General features: G+C 57.3%; 1 protein-coding gene across 1 annotated transcript; it reads right to left on the bottom strand.

Annotated features, from left to right (window-relative positions):
• Nucleotides 1-8,874: 8,874 nt before the first annotated feature.
• On the bottom strand, nt 8,875-13,231 carry NEUROD2 (neuronal differentiation 2). Its single transcript, XM_025440481.3, has 2 exons — nt 12,876-13,231; nt 8,875-11,714 (listed from the first exon to the last, which is right to left on the bottom strand). Exon 2 carries the CDS (start codon nt 11,707-11,709, stop codon nt 10,558-10,560), a length of 1,152 nt encoding a protein of 383 aa, XP_025296266.1. The 5' UTR covers nt 11,710-11,714; nt 12,876-13,231; the 3' UTR covers nt 8,875-10,557.
• Nucleotides 13,232-17,782: the final 4,551 nt, after the last annotated feature.

Below are 17,782 nucleotides of genomic sequence, written 5' to 3'. Positions count from 1 at the left end.
TGTAGGGAAAGTGACAGGGTCTAGGGAACAGGGTACCCACCAAGGACCCTCAAGGATGTTTTCCTGGATTCCTGAAAAAGCTGGATCCTGGACCTACATCAGTGCCTCCCTGCCCAGACTGGGCAGACTCAGCACTCCGCCCTATTTCGTGCTAGTGCCTTCCCCACTCAAGCCTGTACAGAACATATGGGTCATTTCTTCCAGATTGCTCTTCCAATCCCAATCCCTTCCCCCCTTTTCACCTACCCTTCTACCCCTTTCTTCTAAGGAATCTAGGTTGGAGGAAAGAAATTCCCTTACTACTTGAAGGGTGGGATTTCCCCACCCTGCACAGGCAAAATAGATGCTCTCATTCTGGAGGTCAAGGAAGCATGTGGGGACTGGCACAAGGAAGGGTGAGGGGTGGCAGGGCAGCCCCCATGTCCTCCCATTCCCCCCAGCTCCTGTCTCATCACTGTCACCATTCAATCATAGCAGATGGGCTGCAGCTGTGAGCGCCAGCCCGGCACACAGGCTGGTCCGTGCCACTTGGGAGAGAAGGAAGAGAAAGGGAGGGAGGGAAGGAGGAGGAATGAAGGGAGGAGGGAGAGAGGAAAGGGAAGAAGAGAAGGAGGAGGAAAAGGAAGAGAGTGGAGGAGAAGAGAGATAGCTTGAAGAGAGAGGGACTTGATACCTTTTATGCCTCTCTCTTCCCAGCAGGAGAGCAGAGGCCAGGGCTGGGCTCACAAGCTGGGCAGTGCCAGGCGAGATGGGCATATGCCCTTGATTACTACCAGGACCGCAGGCCAAGCCTCCGCAGCCGCCACGGCCTCATAAATCAGTTTTTAAGTAGCAACCACATGGACATTTCCCAGCTGAGAGGCCTGGCCTCTGTCGGCCCAGCTAGGGCAGCCTCGGTGGAGGGGCAGGTGCCAGGTCAGGGCATGGAAAAGAGAGAGATGGTCATCAAGGCTTGGTGGGAAGTGGGGTGGAGCTTGTTCAGGCAAAGTCTGGGGGGAGGGTCTCCTGCCAACAGGGAGTAGGTAAGAAGGTGACCAGTGGCTGGCAGCCAGTTGAGAGCTCCCTGTTGAGGTTCTTAGACCCTGCCCTGGTTTCCCCTGGGGAAACTGCCTACAGACAGGGAGGATGGTGTTGTTACTGGAACTTCCTCCCTCCACATCCCCCTCCCATTTAGAATAGAGTGTGTGAGTGTGAGGACAGTGTGTGGGCTTGTACACTTGGGTATCTGAATGTGCTCACTGCTCCGGATGGGTAGGAAGGCATCTCCCCAATATCTAGCCCAAGCCCAGCAGACCCCTGATTGCTTGAATGAATAAGTGATGAAGTGCAAAGGGGGCCAGTTATGTGTGTTCAAAGGAATGGGGGGATTCATATCTGAGTGTGTATGATGGCCAGGTCTATGTGCATGTGTATATCTGGGGAGGGAGGGGTGTTCTGTGGGTGCTCTGAGGAGATTTACTCTGACAGACATCCCTCCACACCCTCCCTTTCGGCCTTCCCCTGAGCCCTGATTCTCCCCTTCTGAGGACCCGCCAGTAAGACAGCAGCTCCCGAATTCCACTCCCCCCAGCCGGATCCCTGGCTTAGCACCCCCTGCAGCCGGCCAGCATTGGTGGTTGGGGGCAGGGGCCTGGGGAGTGCGGGAGTCCCGCCCCTGGAACCGCGGGCAGAGCGGGCGGGGTGGGGGCGCCCAGCCTTCTTGCGCCCAGTGTCTCCTCCCTGGGTGAACAGATGTCTCGGAATTTTAGATGTGCTCTCCGCCCCTCCTCGCAATAACTACCCCCACCCCCAGCTGGCACTGGCTGTGGCGTAGCGCCCTCCCCTCCCCCACCTCCGATAGCAGACCCGGCTGATGGATCGGGGAGCGCGGCCGGAGCCCCGGGCCGAGAGGCGGGGCAGGCCAGCGGGGTCGCGGCCACCGGCTGGCCCGAATCCCGGAGGCTCCCGGCGCGGAGAGAACCCTGTGGGCGCTGCCCCCGCCTCTTGCCTCTTCCTCTCGTTCCTTCCTGTCTTCCGCATCTCCTCTGCGCTCTCTCTCCGCCCGCGATCCCGCGTCTCTCTGCCCCTCTTGCTCTCTGCCCCACCTCACAACCCATCATCCCGCGCCAGCCGCGTCTATGCAAACCCTGCACACAGAGCCTCACACTTCGCAACAGAAACTCCTCCTGGCAACTTCGGCCGCGGCATTCTTCCCTCCAGAGACCCCTTTCTCTGCATTCCGTGAGCCACCCCACCCCCAACTGGCCGCCTGCCTGCCCTCTGTGGAAACCCAGAGTTAATCCGGGGAACATGGAGGGAGGGCAGGAGGGGCGCGAGGATCGAGATCAGGGAGGCCAAGGATACCCGGGCTGGCCGGGTTTGAGAGACACCCAAATTTTCTAATCACTGCTAATTAAGGAACAATCCAATTCCGCGGACCCCCAACTCGGGGAAGGGGGCGGGGCCCGCGGAGGGCAGGAGGGGGCCTTGGCAGGGCTTGGCAGCCGGGGGTGGTGCCAGGCACCCTCCCCCACCCTCCCCCCACCCGCCAGCATTCCGAGGTAACAGGCATTTGTTACCCAGCTCGTGCCAGGAGCGATTGGCAGGTTCGAGTAGGCACAGTCATTCCGCACACAGATGTCCCTGCGCTCGCTCTTCTGATATGAATTCTGTCAGCTTCAAATCTGAGGGAGACGAGCAGACAGCCCCACAGACAGAGCTACAGACACACAGAGCAATTGTCTGGAGGACGCAGAACCCCACAGATATTTTTTTTTTCTTCTCTGAGAAAGATTTATGAAAGAAAATTAAGAAAGACCCTCACTGGTTTGGGGGGCCCCATCTGAGCTCCTGAGAGGGGCCCTCACGTTATCAATACTCCCCCCGGTTGCATGCCCACACTTTTCCAGTCTCCATCTGGCCCCCCTCAACCCCCAGACCCCAGAAACCATCCCTGAACTTCAAATTTGAGTCGTTGCAACCAGAACCCCAGAAGTCTGGGAGGTCTCGTACAGGACCCAGAATTTCCGGATCCCTGAAAATTCTAGAATGCCACCAACCTGGGGGAGGTTCCAGTATTCTAGAATCTCCTGAAAGTAGACATTCCAGAACTCCTGCTCCTGGGCAAATTGTGCCCAGTGCCCCATAATTGTAGTACTCTCTCTATTAGAGAGGGGGAAGTGGGTGCTGTCCCAAGCACGGGGATGGAGGGCCCCACATGCCTGGTCCTCACAAGCCACCCCCAGCCTTGGCAACCAGCCAAAAATGCAGTCTGCCCTTTGAATGAGGAATGCAGAAAGGTCAAGCCCCCTGACTCCCACCCCTTCCTGGTACTGCCTGCCAGCTCCAGTTCCCATCCTGACCCTCCACACCTGACCTGGCCATTCTGCCTCTGCCCGCCCCAGCAGCTGTGGGAGAATGCTGGTTGGTCACTGGGCATCTGTGAGCAGGCAGGGCATGAAGAGCCTCTGGGGTTTGGTTCTCCCTGGGCAGCTCATGCTGGTGGAAGAAGGGGAAGGCAAAGGGGCCAAAGTAACTCACTGACATCAGAGGAGAGGGGCACAGAGGGATTTGGGTTGTGGTTTGTCGGGTTATGTTTTTTAAATCTTTCTTTCTTTCTTTTTTTTTTTTTTTAAAGAAAAAGCCCCCATCCTGTGTCATCATTTTTATGGGATCTGCAATTCTGGCAAAAATCTGTCTTTAATTTAGCTGTCCATATAAAAATCCTCACTGTATAATAATGAACAGATGCCATGGAATTTAAGCTGGAGCCTCGGCTCCTCCCCGCCTTCCCCCCGCGCCTGGCACCGGGCACCGGGCACCGGTTGAGTGGCACAGACTGGCACCAACACGGGAGCGAAGGGTGGGCAGGGGGCGACCTGGGCTCAGCGCCAGGGCACTGGGGTGGTGAAGGGGTGTCCAGGCGCTGGACTTGGCCAGGCGGGAGCTTTTCCGTGGTGGTACCAAAGGAGAAGTGTCTGAGGGATTTTTTTTTTTTTCTACAAAATGATCAGTAGTTAAAGGTTTTAGTTTGGTTTTCCTGGGGGGTTTTGTAGTCCTTCTCAGGTTTTTAAAAAGGCACCGCCCTCCCCCCAATATAAATCCAAATGTTTTCGAAGTTTTAATTGAGTTGTGTTTAACCCTTCCCCTGCGCAGCGCCCCCGCCTCGGCCTCGGAGCTGAGCCGAGCGCGAGTTCGCTGCAAGCGGGATCCGTGCGGCTTCCCGCCGGCCGAAGCCTCCGAAGTATCCTAGGCTCCATAGCCTCCGGAGGCTCCGGGGCAGCTCCCGCGGGACTGGAGTACCCTGTTGCCCTCCAGGAGTGAGGCCCGATGTGGCATCCGACTGTCCAGAGGCAGAGACGGAGGCAAGAGAGAAAGCCCCACTTACCCCACACCAATTCTCGGGCTTTCCCAAGGGGAAAGAGAAAACTGTGCGAGTCCAGTGTCCCCCACTGCCTCCGCCTGCGGTCCAGAAAGCAGGCTTCGGCTTGGGGTTGAGAGGTTGGTTCGGAGCCCCCACCCCCACCCCTTGCCTTTAATGCGACTCTGGCGAGAACAGATGTCCCAAGCCGGGCGGACTGCCCAGACCCCGCCCAGCTGTGCCCTTGGCGAAGACTTGGCTGAGGGTAGGAACTGGCACGCAGGTCCCCAAAGGGGCTTGGGGTTCCTTGGGCCCGGCGGGACCTGACCTGCCAGCCCTGGCCTCCTGGCCAGCGCAGCCTCGGGGCGAGAGGCGGAAGAGCCCGGGAAAGACCGGTCCTAATTCAATTAATTCCAAAAAGAGGATTGAGATGAATACCGAGGTGGAGACAAGCAGAGAGAAAGGTTTGAATAACCGAACACCAGGCACACACTCCGTGTATGGAAACCTGCAGCCCCAGCCGGCTTGGGGAGTCGATGCTGCGCTCCTGCGCTGGAACAGGCGGCCCGAGTTTGCAGTGCCAGAGCCACACCCTGGTGCACATCTGGGCAGTATCTCCACCCAACGCATACCCCAGCTTTCTTGGCACAGCCAGTGTCTAGGGGTTCCCTGGTCCTTTCCTCCTCCGTGAGCGCCCCAGCTTCTCCTCACACAGAAGTGGGGGGCTAAGGTTCCCCCAGTCCCTGGCATCTCCCTCTAAGAAATTGATTGCCTTCCTGCCTGTGAGCCCAGCCTTCCTCTCAGCCTTCTCCCGCTGGCACTCCCTGGGCAGGCTGCTCCTACCTCAGTGCTCTACGATGGAGAAAGTTTCAAAAGGCAGACCAGCCCTTTGCAGGTGTCTGGTGCCCTTTCTTACCACTTTTCACCCAGGACAACTTTGTCCAGAATTTTTAAAGATGAAGGACAGAGAGGCAAGAGGCTGATTCAGTATTTAAGAGGGGAGCAGACTTTCCAGGTTTCTCAAAGTCCAGGTCCTCCCCTCCCCTCTGGTTCTGTGGCCAGTGCTTTTCATGCCTCAGCCCTAAAGAAAAAAAAGGTGACAACGTCTTGGACTGTGAGGTGGGAAGTCTGTTGTGACAGCTGAGGCCGGTCTGCCCCCTTCCACATCTCATAAAAAGCAACTTTCTCCTTTGAGCACGTAGGAGCAGGTCAAGTGCAGAGTCCTGGTCTGACCCCTGCTGTAATATGAAGATCCTGGGAATGGAGCTGGAGGCCAGTGCTGGTCAAGCCTGGCCCATGTTGTCCCTTTCTTCCCACCTTCCTTGAGAACTGAACTGTGGAATCTAGAATTATCCCTCAGTCTCAACGTCTGCTTAAATCAACAGATTTCTCTAAGGAGCAGGCAACTTCAAGTTTAAGTACTCTGGGGAAGAGGAGAAAGCAAAGGTCATCCAAGAGGGAATGAAATCTCTGCCCTCTGTGGGAGATCCTTGCATTCATGGACTGACTTTCCCATAAAAGAGAGAAAGAGAAGCATACACTACCCGATGGGGTCTGGGGAGTGTCAGGGGTTCCCTGTTGCTGACTCCCATGGGGTTAGTTTTCCTGTACTGTACTCAGTGGTTTATTGGATTGTCCTACTAGGTGATAAAATCAGAGCTGGGGGTTCACTGGCCATCAGGGGCTCATGGTCCAGAATGTGTCTGGTTAAATAGTGAGGAGAAAAGCAGCAAGGCTTATCCTCTCTTTCCCCCCGATGGACAAATGGCCTGGACTCAGAAATATCTCAATTTCCCTGTCATTTCCACATGCTTGACTTTGGATGGGGGTGAGAAAATCAAGAGGAGATGCCCTCCTGATTGATCCGGGCTGCACCCTTCAGGTTCTATAGTCCAGGGGTTGAGCTGAGCCTGCTAGTGCCTGCTTGGAGATCCCGCTGTTCCAGCTAGGGCAAGGAGGGCATCCTCTCCATGACTTCTCCCCTTGCCCCCTCCCTCCTACTGCTCTGGCCCCTTTTAGCTTTCTCTACCTCCCCCCCACACACACACATACACACACACCTCCTTCTGTTCCTGGAGCTTCTCTGTGTGTACATGCAAGCGGGAGAGCCAGCGAGAGGAAACAACCTGCGAGGGGGAGTTTGGGGCCGCGTGTCCTCGCGCATCTTCTTCTCCTGCTCATCTTGCCATCTCACCAGGGAAGTTGAGTGCTGGGGGGGGGGGGGTGATGGGAGGATAGAGCACAGACAGAGTGCAGGAAATGTGGGGGAAGGGTCAGGAATTGGGAAAGGGGTAGCTCTTGTCAGCAGTGGAATTCACAGGAAGCGAAGGCGCACGCAGGATTCCCACCCCAAAAGGGGGCCAGGCACCCCCCCACACCAAGGTGACCACTGATGCAATGGCCTGAGAGTCCTCAACATCTTTCAGAAGGAGCTAGAATCCATCTTCAAAAGCCGAATGATGCTGCGTGGAGTAGCCGGAAGAGTGAAGCGGAGTAGGAGTCTGTGGTCTGGCCAGGGAAGCCACGTGGAGGGGTCTTTTGCTTCCGGCCCCAAGCCACCTGGATGCTACCCAGCCCGGGATTTCAGAGCGGGTTCTGGGAAACAGGCTGAATGGGAGAGAAGCCCAATTAACCTTGTTTCCAGGGCAGGATAAGATTCAGGCCTCGGGATAGGTGCCGAGTTCCCTCTCTCTAGTTGTCCTTGCCAGGCCTGTCCCATGCCATGAGCATCCCAGACTCCAGATTTAAGTCTGGAATTTATGCCTAGCTTCATACACCAGGCAAGACGTGGGGGAGAAAGGTGGGTCAAGTCCTTTCTCCCAGAAGAGGGATGGCTCCAAGGCTTATTAAATTCCCTTAGACCACTGAGAGAGGTGAATCCTTGGTGGAAGGGCTCAATTCTTAATCTCAGTTTAGAGAAAATGATCCTGTAAGAATTCTAGATGAAATTTTGAGAAGATTCCAGTGAAATTCTCCGAAAACTACTGCAGAATTCTGCCCAGAATTCCTGCCGCGCGTCGAAAAGGGCCTCTGGCTGTGCCGCGCTCCCCCCACCCCCACCTCCACCCCTCCGTGGGGCCGGGCACAGTCGGCCTCCCTCTGTGTCTGGAAGGCTCGAGACTGGACGAGAGTCAGCACCCGGGGGCGGACAGCTCCCAGCCCCGGGCCTTGGTGCCCCCGCAGCGGTCCTCCGTTGGAGGAGAGAGGGCATCGTCTCCACTGATGAGACAGTGTTTGGAAGTGGTCACTTAAGGGAGACGCCAAACTGAAGGCCAGACAGTATAATCCGATCGACCCTTTCACATTTAAGGCTTCCTTCTTCAACTACCTTCTCTTTTCCTGATTGTGTCAGGGCGCTCTCTTTTGGGGCTCTTGGATCCAATCTTTAAAAACCCTTTAGCATGCCTGACCACTAGCTCCAGCCCTAACAGCACGCCCCCTCCCCATTTCAGCCCTAAAACAAGCAACAGTGTTTGTGTGTGTGTTTTAAATAATTTTAGTAAGCAGCGTCAGAAGCAACCCAGTCTCGGTCTTCCTAACCATGTTCAGACTTCGGGGTGGTGTTTTTTGGGATTTAGACACACACCCCCTCCTCCAAATATTCCAGGAGTCCAGTGCCCACTGGAGAGGGTCCTTTCAGGGAAGTCAGTTCAGAGATGCTTGTGCCCGTGAGGCTCAGAGAAAGAGAATTGTGAGGCTGTCTTGTGAGATGGGGAAGCAGCCTGGGCAGAACAAGCTCTTCTGCGATGCTCTTCTTTCACCTCCCTAGACTGAGGGTTCCCTCTGTCTGGAGCTGCACCAGGCCGGAAGGAGACTGTCCAGGTGTAGACCAGGGGTTTCCTGCTGTCCTGTCAGGGGAAACTCATGGTGACCTCAAGCTCCATTCTTCCAGATGAGGATCTAGATTCAGACCCCTCATACAGCTCAGGGAACACCTGCAACCTCATCAATAGTACTACAAATTTCAACATTCCTGAAACTAAAAATGGCTGATTCCCCTGAGTCCACGGAAACATAAATTTTATACTAAAAAGACTTCCTACATTAATATTTCATCCTCATGACCTTAGAATTTTTTTTAATTTAAAAATATCCCTCTCTGGCTCAAATGGTTGTCTCTTTATCTCTATGCACTTGTTTTGTTTGTTTGTTTGTTTGTTTTTTGCAAGAGTGGGCAGAGGGTTGTAAAATGACCGGCTGTTCCCAACTGGGTCATTTCTTAGTGATGCAAAAATATTTTGTTCTCAAAGGAGGTACAGGTGCATGTTTGGGAACTGAAGGAGTGTAGGGAGATTAGTGCAATGCTTTGTGCTAGGAGTGTGTATGAGTTTGTGTAAGGTCTGGGAGGGGCAGTGCGTGTAGCTGTTTTGGTGCCCAGTGGATGGGTGGGAGCAAGGTTGCAGGGTGGAAATCCCACGTAGGAAGGTCCAGGGTCACTGTACCTGGCCTCTGTACAGTCACTTGACTCTGTGTCTCCATCCCCCAGAGCCCCAGCTCAATCCCCCAAATGAAATGAGGCCACCGTGAGAAACCGGTCCGGCTTTGCATCTCATTTACATAAATATTTATTAATCGTCATTAAACTGAACAGAAACACGCAATGCACTTCGGGTGTCCGACGGGAGTTTCATCTTGGCTACAAGAGGAAGGTAAAATTGCGTGTGAGTGTGTAGGTAAGTGTGTGGGTGTGTTGCCTGTGGGTTTGCATTTTTGCATCGTGTGTTTGGATGCCTGATCTGCCTCCGGTGGGGAGAGGTTCTCCTTTTGCCCCATTTTCTGGGAAACTTCCAGAAGGAGCCCTCAGCCCTCTCCCTGCCCACCTGCTAGCCTGAGCCAAGAGGATGCCTCAGACAAAAAAACCTCTCCAGCCACCGGAAATTGCCGGGCGCCTGGCGCCCACCGAGGCACATTCGGGCAGGGGCGGGGCTGTCCCTAGGTCTTGGTCTCCACCCTCAACCCGGGATGAGGATTGCCTGCGGGGAGCGAGGGTTCCAAGAACTCTCCTCCCTCTGCCCCTCGACGCCCGCGCCGGGCCTGCGTGTGCGTGCGGTGTGGTGTGCGTGTGTGTCTCTCATGCAAACCCTCCCTCCCCAAACCGACCCCCCCAACAGTTTGCCATTCCATACAAATTTGGAAACAGGTTTTTAAAAAACAGCATGACGCACAATGGGGACGGGGCGGGGGGAGGGCAGTGGCACTGGGGCCCCAAATCTCCGAGTCACTGATTGTAAGAACCTGGGGAGGGGAGGGGGCGGCACCGGCCCCCACTTCACCAAAGTGCACAGATCCGCGCTTGGGCGGCGCGACCCGCGGGCCGGGAGGGGCATCCCGGGGCCGGGCCGGGCCGCTAGGCTCTGTCAGAACCTCCTTGCATAGATATTTGTGTCTTTTTATTATTGGTAGTAGTATTTTTTGCCTTTTATTGCTTCTAAAAGTTCTTACTGCGTTTTCTCTCCGATCCGGACTCTGCGTTCGGCCTCCGTCGCCTCTTAGCTTTTTTTTTTTTTTTTTTTGTACGTTTGTTTGTTTGTTTAAAAAAAGGAAAAGGGAAAAACGGATTCTAGTTACAAATTGTCTTGGCCTCTCTCTTTCCTCTCAATCCACACTTCCTCCCGCCAAAATTAAAATCACAAAACGCTGAGACTAGGGGTTGGGAGAGGGCGTTCCAGGTCCAGGCTCCGGCGCCCTGACTTTTGCCCTCTTCAAGAAAGAGGGGGCGCCCGGCTCCTTTCTGCCTCGGCAGCTTGGTGTCTGTTATAATAATAATAATAATAATAATAATAATAATAATAATAATAATGATAATAATAACAACAACAACAACAATAGAGGGAAAATGGTATCCCACAGCTCAGCTGCCCCCTTGCCAAAGCCTTTGGGCTTGCAGGGGGGAGGGGCAGAGGAAACCTAAGTGTAGGGATTGGGAAATGGGGGGTGATCTCCAGGGAATGCCCTAAGAGGAGTCCCTGGAGAACTGCCCATGGGAAAGAGGAGGAAACCCCTTGGGGAGAGAGAAGGCGAGTCCCCTGGGGGAAGCGAGGCCCCTGGGACGGGCCACCCACAGGTAAGAGGACTGCACTGCCCAAGAGAGGGTCAGTACCGGCGGCCCGCTCCCCGCGCCCGGCGCCAGGATAGGTGGGGGTCCCCTTGCGCTCGGGGGGCTGGGAGCAGGGGTGCGGGCAAAGGCAAAAGAAAAAGAAAGGGGCCGGCTCGAGGTCTCAGTTATGGAAAAACGCATTGAGCTCCTCGTACATGGGGCCCCGGTCGTGGTGAAGGTGCATATCGTAAGACAAGAGATTCTCCGAGTGGACGCCCCCGCGCACAGCCGACGAGCCGAAGACCAGCCCGTGGCCCGTGGGCCGCGAGCCGGGCAGCGCCGAGTAGTGCATAGAATAATGGTAGCTCTTCTCGTGGTCGGGCGACGAGTCCTGCTTGAGTGAGAAGTTGCCATTGAGACAGAGCGGGGGGCTGAGCGGGCCCTCGTACTCGGAGCTGTTGTAGTCCGGGCTCGCGCCGCCGCCGCCCGCCGCAGCATACAGCGTCTCGTAGGCGGCGCAGTAGCCGTGGGTCCGCAGGGCGTGCGCCGCGCCGCCGCCCAGGCCGCCCGCCGCCTGGCACTGTGCGCCCGCCAGGCGCGAGCACGGGTACGGGTAGGGATGCATGGCAAACGGGCCCCCCGAGCCGTGGAAGCGGCCCGTGCCGTCGGCGCCCTGCTCCGTGAGGAAGTTGCGCGAGTTGAGCTGCAGGCAGCCGGCCACCAGGTTGGTGGTGGGCTGCGACAGACCCTTGCACAGCGTCTGCACGTAGGACACCAGGTCGGGCCGCTTGCCGGAGCGCAGGATCTCCGAGAGCGCCCAGATGTAGTTCTTGGCTAGGCGCAGCGTCTCGATCTTGGACAGCTTCTGTGTCTTGGAGTAGCAGGGCACCACCTTCCGCAGGTTGTCCAGCGCCGCGTTCAGGTCGTGCATGCGGTTGCGCTCCCGCGCGTTAGCCTTCTGCCGCCGCAGCTTGGAGCGCTCCAGGCGCGCCTTGGTCATCTTGCGCTTCTTGGGCCCGCGCTTCTTGGGCCGCTCGCCCTCTGCCTCGTCCAGCCCTTCCTCCTCCTCCTCTTCCTCTTCCTCCTCGCCCCCCAGCTCGCCTTCCTCCTTCACCTCGGCCAGCGCGGCCTCCGGCACCTCGTCTGCACGGAGAGGGACTGGCTTGGCGGCCCGGGCGGGCCCCGGAGCCCCGGGCCCCGGCGGAGGCGGCGGCGGCGGCGGCGGCGCGTCGCCCTTGTCGCTCCTCGGCTCGTCGTCGTCGCCGTCGCCCCAGCTGGCGAACTTGGGCACGTCCGAGAGGAGACCGGGCTCGCTGAACAGGCGGGTCAGCATGGTGCCTGAGGGCGCCCCGTGGGCGGGAAGGGGAGACAGACAGCACTGAGTGAGGGGCGCGCCGGGGTCACGCCGCCCCCCCCACCGCCACCCCCAAGTCCGGGGTGGGTTCCTGCCCCAGGGACTCGGGACGCCCACCTCCTCCGCCTGCCCCGCCCAGAGCCGGCCCAGCCCAGCCCCGGCCGCCCGCCCGGGATCCCGGCCCGGGCCCTCTCCCCAGCGCTGGGCCCCGGCTCCGCCCCTCGCCGGAATGAGGGGCCGCTGCCCGCGCCCCGGGCTTCTCCCGGTCAGGCCGGGGGCCGAGTCGGGGCGTTCGGAGCCGACATCCTCGCCGGGGGGAGGCGGCGCGCTCGCCCTGAACGCCGGCTCTATCCTGGCGGTGGAGGAAGGCAGGGCGGCCTCGGGTGGGGACCGCAGCCCCGCTCGGCGGCTCCGGCGGCCCGGGCCCCTCGGCCCGGCCCCCCCACCCCTCCCGCGGCTCTCACCCCCACGCTCCCTAATCCAATTTGCAACTTGGCCGCGCGCCGCCCTCGGCTCGGCCCCCACCCCCGCAGCCCCAATTCCAGAGGCGGGAGGATAGTCTCTTCTAGCCGTGGCGTCCCCAGCTCCCGGAGCCAGCGCGGGGCGGCGAGGACCGAGGAACCCGGGCGTGGGGAGGAGGTCGAGAGGAGCGAGCCCCGACCGTCTCCCCTGCGGTCAGGGACCCCTTTGCCCCCTTCGAACTGCCTCCCTCCTTCGCCACTCTTCGGATCTCGTTGTATTTCGGGGTTGATGCGGGGGGGAATCAAATTTGTTTGCTTTTCTTTTTTTCTTTTTCTTTTCTTTTTCTTTTTTTTTTTCTTTTTTTTTTTGGTGTAGAGGAAAGGTCGCAGGTTCCTCCGGGACAACCATGGCGGGGGTCCCTCATCTCAGCCCCTTCACTCCCCCCCTCCATGATCCTGCTTTTCTCCCCAAACCCATCGGAGGCAGAGACGCCTCCCTCCGCAGCCCCCTGAGCTGCAGCCCCTAGGGGAGAGGGAACCCAGGGCACCTCTGATGCCCACCCGATGAGGGGGCATCGTCCCAGGAAGGGGGGATTTGGGGACCCTGTGGTCGGCCAAAGCAGCCGCCCTCCCCCCACCCCCCCACCCGGCGGGTCAGATCTAGCTCCCTTTCGGACAACTTACCTCGGAGAGGAGTCAAGGGGAGAGGGGAGGGGAGGGGGGGGAGGGGGGCAAGAGAGAGAGGGGGGAGAAGAGGAATCTTCTCGCTTATTTCATTGTTCCCCCATCTTCAGGGAGCGGGGGCAGCGGCTCCTCAAGGCGGCGGGCGCCGGCGTCTTCAGAGCGCCATGCGAACCGCGGAGCGAGTGTGGCATCTCTACCAGGCGGGGTACCAGCCTCTATGCCAGGCCATATGGGCTTGGCACGTCACGGGCAGCAGCTATCACATGAGAGACGGTGATTGGCATGCGTCTGCATTGGGGGAGAGCCGGCTCCCCCGGGACCCGCCGCCATCTGTCACTCTCTACTCCAAAAAAAAAAAAAAAAAAAAAAAAAAAAAAAATTAAATAAATAAAGGAAATAAATAAATATCTCTGCCGCCCTCCCCTCCCCGCCCAACGCAGGGAAAGCAGGGATTGAGAGGGAGGTGGGAGGAGTTGCCCCCCTCGGGTGGAGAGCCCCCCACATGAGAACAATGGGGTGGCAAGGCTGGAAATTGGGGGGTAGTGGCCCCCAATTCTGTGCTCCCTCCAGGGTCCTGCTCTGTCCATTTCCTCCCTTCCAGGCCCCCAAAGGTGGGTCAGGGACCAAATCCTCAGGTCTGGAGAAGAGACCTCTAGGCTTGCCCCCACTCCCCCAGGAGGATCCTCTCAGCCACAAAGGGACAGCTGAGGCCCCCTCCCAGGGTGGGCGTGGGGGGCTCCCTGGCCCAGCCCCATAGGTAGATGTTGGCACCATGCCATCCCTCATCCCTGTCTACCCCTCCCCCACCCACCCTCACGCACACACAACATATGTGGCTGAACGAAATTCAAACCAAGGGAAAGACAGAGAAAAGGAAAGACTTGCCTGGATGTCTGTGCGTCTGCATGGGCGTGTGTGTGTGTCTGTGGGGACATGTGTGTATATCTGTGGAGTCAGCCTATGAGAGAGATTTCCTTGGGTGTTTGGGGGCATATGTGTGTTGGGGTGGGGGTGGAGAAGAACCTCTGGGATCGGCCTATGCACCCACCTCTGGGAGTGAGGGAGAGGGTCTCAGTCCGGATTTCTAACCCAGAAATCTCTCACTCATCCCACCACCCCCACCTCCTCCCCCTCCTAGACAAGCAACCATCCCACCAGTGGCTCTCTCTCCTGGCCCTCTGACTTATTTAAGGGAGGGGGGGGGCTAGAAATTGCCTGAAGTTCCTGGAGAAGACTCAGCATTCTCCTCCCCCTACAAAAAAAATACTGAAAATACTGAAGCCAACTCCAGCAGTCTTGAGAGTGACAAAGGGGAGGAGGGTCAGACAGGTGTCTTGATAAAGAAGGTAGGAAATTGCTGTTTTCTCTTACAGCTCACCTTTCAACTCTCTCTCTGGGCCAGACACAGATGCCAATGGCACGAGTTGAGGGCGAGTTGAGGGCGGTAGCTTTAGACACACACACACACACACACACACACACACACACACACACACACACCCCTGTTCCTTACCCTGCGATGCAGAAAGTGGAGAGACATCCTGACTCAGATACATGTGTGTGAGCACGCACTCACAACCAGGTGAGAAGAACCCTTGCCCACACCCTGATTCAGCATTTGTATGTTTCAGATCCACACTCCAGTCCCTCCCCGTCCTCCAGCTTACACAGACAGCTTCAGTTATATCTTAAGCACACACATTTTGATGTCAACCATGTGCCAAGCACTGCGATGGCACAATGATGAGCAGGGCAGGGGCTTTGCTCTCAATCTAGACAGATACTGTTTTCTCCTTCAGGAAGCCTCCGAAAGGGACTTTGGGCTGGTAAGACACTGATCTGATGCTTGGTAGAATGAATTAGGTTTCAGCTAGAGGCACATACAATGGGCTAAGGAGGCCTTGGAGAAGGCAGGCTGGTGCCCTCTGAGGCTCTCAGGGATAGTTGGCCAGGAAATGAAAGAGCCTCAAAATGAATAGCCCCAATTTGTTCTTTTCCTGAGGCCCATGGAGGGGGGCTGTCTTGTCCAGGAACACACCATTGGAGGGCAGAACCAGGCCTAGAACCGAGGGGCTTGACTCCCAGCCAAGTGCTCCTTCCATAACCCCACAGTCTGCCTCAGTGGTCTCCAAGGATGAGAAGCCAGTGCTTGGTTTTCCACCTTTTGTGCATGGATCTTAGGTCTGAGAAGGTAGAGTCCCACCTTGGACAGATGGTCTACGGTGCTCCGGGCATGGCCAGAAGGAGAGACTAAGGGATAGGCCTCTGGCGGAGCAGAGACTCAGGAATACCAGCCAGCCCGCCATCCTGTCACCAAGTTTGCACACAGGCTCAAAGGCTTTACGGTCCCTTTACTGAGGTTGGGGCCTTCAATCCTGACATGGAACCCTTCTTCTCAAAGCCCCCAGCCATGTGATATTTTGGTTACATTCACATGTTTTGGGCTCTGATTACTGCCCAACCCTACCTACTAGCACCAAAGAATGCTAACTACCTTGAGCAAGTTACATACTATCTCTCAGTCTTGACTTCCCCATCTGGCAAATGGGGATAATTATGCTATACCTCATAGAGCTGCCATTGGGACTAAATTGGATAATACCCATAATGAGGTAGCACAGGGCCAGCGATAATACCGAGCACTCAGTAAATGCCATCTCTCATTTTTATTAAAGCACTTTGTAAACTAACCTACTCCACCATATTAATTTCTTGCACATACCCACACACACACACATTCAGAATGCTTTGTCTATATAGGAATTGAGTTTTTGTTGAATTAATGGGTGAATGAATGGATGAGTAAGTGAATGAACACTTCCCTGTGGGAGAGAGACACCCTCTGCCTTCTCCTCTGGACACTGAGGGATGGGTTAAGCCACCAGGGGTCTCATAAGCCCCTACCAGCTTTGCTTTCTGCTCAGGGCAGGAAGCAATACCTTGCTCAGGATAAGGGAGCCCTTGGGAAGTCTCTCCATCCCTCCTGATCTCCTGTCAAGAACGACCTTCGCCCTCTGGGTCTGAGAAGCCCCTCAAAACCCCCCCCCCGCCCTGCCCCTGCCATAGGAGGAGGCCTGGGGGTGGGGGTGGGCACACCGGAGGGTCTGGGCAACTTCATCCCTCTCAGTCTGTTTCCTGCCCCTGTCTTTTCTTCCTTCAGAAAAATGGAACAAGTTTTTCTCACTCGACACGTTTCAACTTTTTTTTTAGAAGATACAATAAAAAACAGGGGAAAATTGGAACAGAGGGAGGTGTGGGATGGGCCAGCCTCAGACATAGGCTTGGAAGAGGTACAACACACACGTGTCCACATCCACACGAACAAGCACGAACATACAGGGACATACATGCTCCTCTCTGTTCACCCAGAGATGCGGAGATGCAGGGACAGAGAGACAGAAAGAGCCAGAAATGGAAGGAAGGAGACGGAAGGAGAAGGACACCCAGAGATGCCATCTGTTCCTCCCCCTGGCATTGGGGGAAGGGAGTTGGTGAGGGGCCTAGTCCCCTCTGGGTCTCTGAAAGGGAAAGGGGGAATGGTAGGCACCTCAGCCAGGCCTGGAAGACTCCCATTCTGCTGTCCACCCCGGTGGAGGGAGCTGGGAGCCAAGGGTCTGAGGTTCCCATGGAGACATAGCCCCATCCCAAGGGAGGCCACAGTCTGGGCACCTAAAATGGCTGCCTCAGAGGGGTGGCGGCCATTTTGTGCAGGCTTAGGTCCTGATGGGGTGCAGGGGGAGGCAGGCAGAGAGAGAGAGAGGGAGGGAGGGGACAGGTCATTCCTGAGCAGTCTAGGGGAATCTTGCTCAGGGGACAGGACGGATGTTCTTTAAAACTGCTCTCGTTACACCCCCTGCTCCACCAAGGTAAAGACAGACACATAAATCTGTAAAGGCTCCACTCCATTCTGACACCCAGAAGGACACCTAGCCAGCCGCCGCCACCACCACTGCTGTGCCCCAAATAAGACTGGTGGGGGCAAGCGTGCTGGAGAGGAGACTTGATTTCCCACCAAAGCGCCAAGCCACGGGGAGCAGGTGGATTAGAACCCAGGTGTCCCTTCTCTGGCCGAAGCCATCTAAGGCCATGTCCTAGGGCCTCCCCCTGCTGAGGTGGGCAGGCAGGTGAAGAATGAGGGTGGGAGCGTGGTAAGGAGGGGCAGCCTGTTCTTCTCCCCCCCACCTCCGATTGGAGGGGAAGGACAGGAATTTGGAGATCCTCTGAGGGCCCGTGCTGCTGGCATTAGCTGTGCTGTGGGGGGAGGAGGGAGGGGAGGGGGCAGGCTGGCACTGCCCAGACGGCGCCTGTTCCATCAGTTCAGGATGCTTGAAGCTTCCTCCTGAAGCATAAGAGCACCTGCCACCCCCTTCCCCAGCTCCCTGCCCCACCTCAAGTCCAAAAGGGCTTTGGGGGGAGGGGGACCTGCCGCTTCTTCCTGGCTCTGGGGTGGGCACCTGCCCCGCTGCCCCCTCCCCCGCCCGCCGCAGTGTTCTGGGGAGCGGCGGGCACGCCAGATGGCGTGGCTGAGAATGCGGCGACGTTGCCGGGAGGTGAGGGCTGGCACGGGTGATATGCGGCTGCGTGCCTTGTGGTGCCACGGGGGAGGGGGAGGGGGAGGACCAGTGAGGTGTAGCCCCCCTCCTCCGTGCTGACCTCCTGTCCTGACCTCTAGCTCTTGACCAGGATTCTCCTTTGCCCGAGCCCTGGGCTCCCATTCAGGACCTAGGCCCCACCCAGAGCTGGGCGGGCACACACCCACGGGGCCAGGCGATGCTGAGAGTCCTGGGGCAGAACCCTGCCACACCCTGCCCCCTCCCCGCCCTGCCCCCAACCCAGGACAAAGGGTGATGGAGGGAGACCTTCTCATCCTTCTGAAAAGCCAGCCCCCTCAGGACCCTTCTCTTGCT

The sequence above is a fragment of the Canis lupus genome, chromosome 9 (genome assembly GCF_003254725.2).
Source record: "Canis lupus dingo isolate Sandy chromosome 9, ASM325472v2, whole genome shotgun sequence".
Taxonomy (NCBI): Eukaryota; Metazoa; Chordata; class Mammalia; order Carnivora; family Canidae; genus Canis; species Canis lupus.
This window is presented reverse-complemented; position numbering and strand designations above follow the sequence as displayed.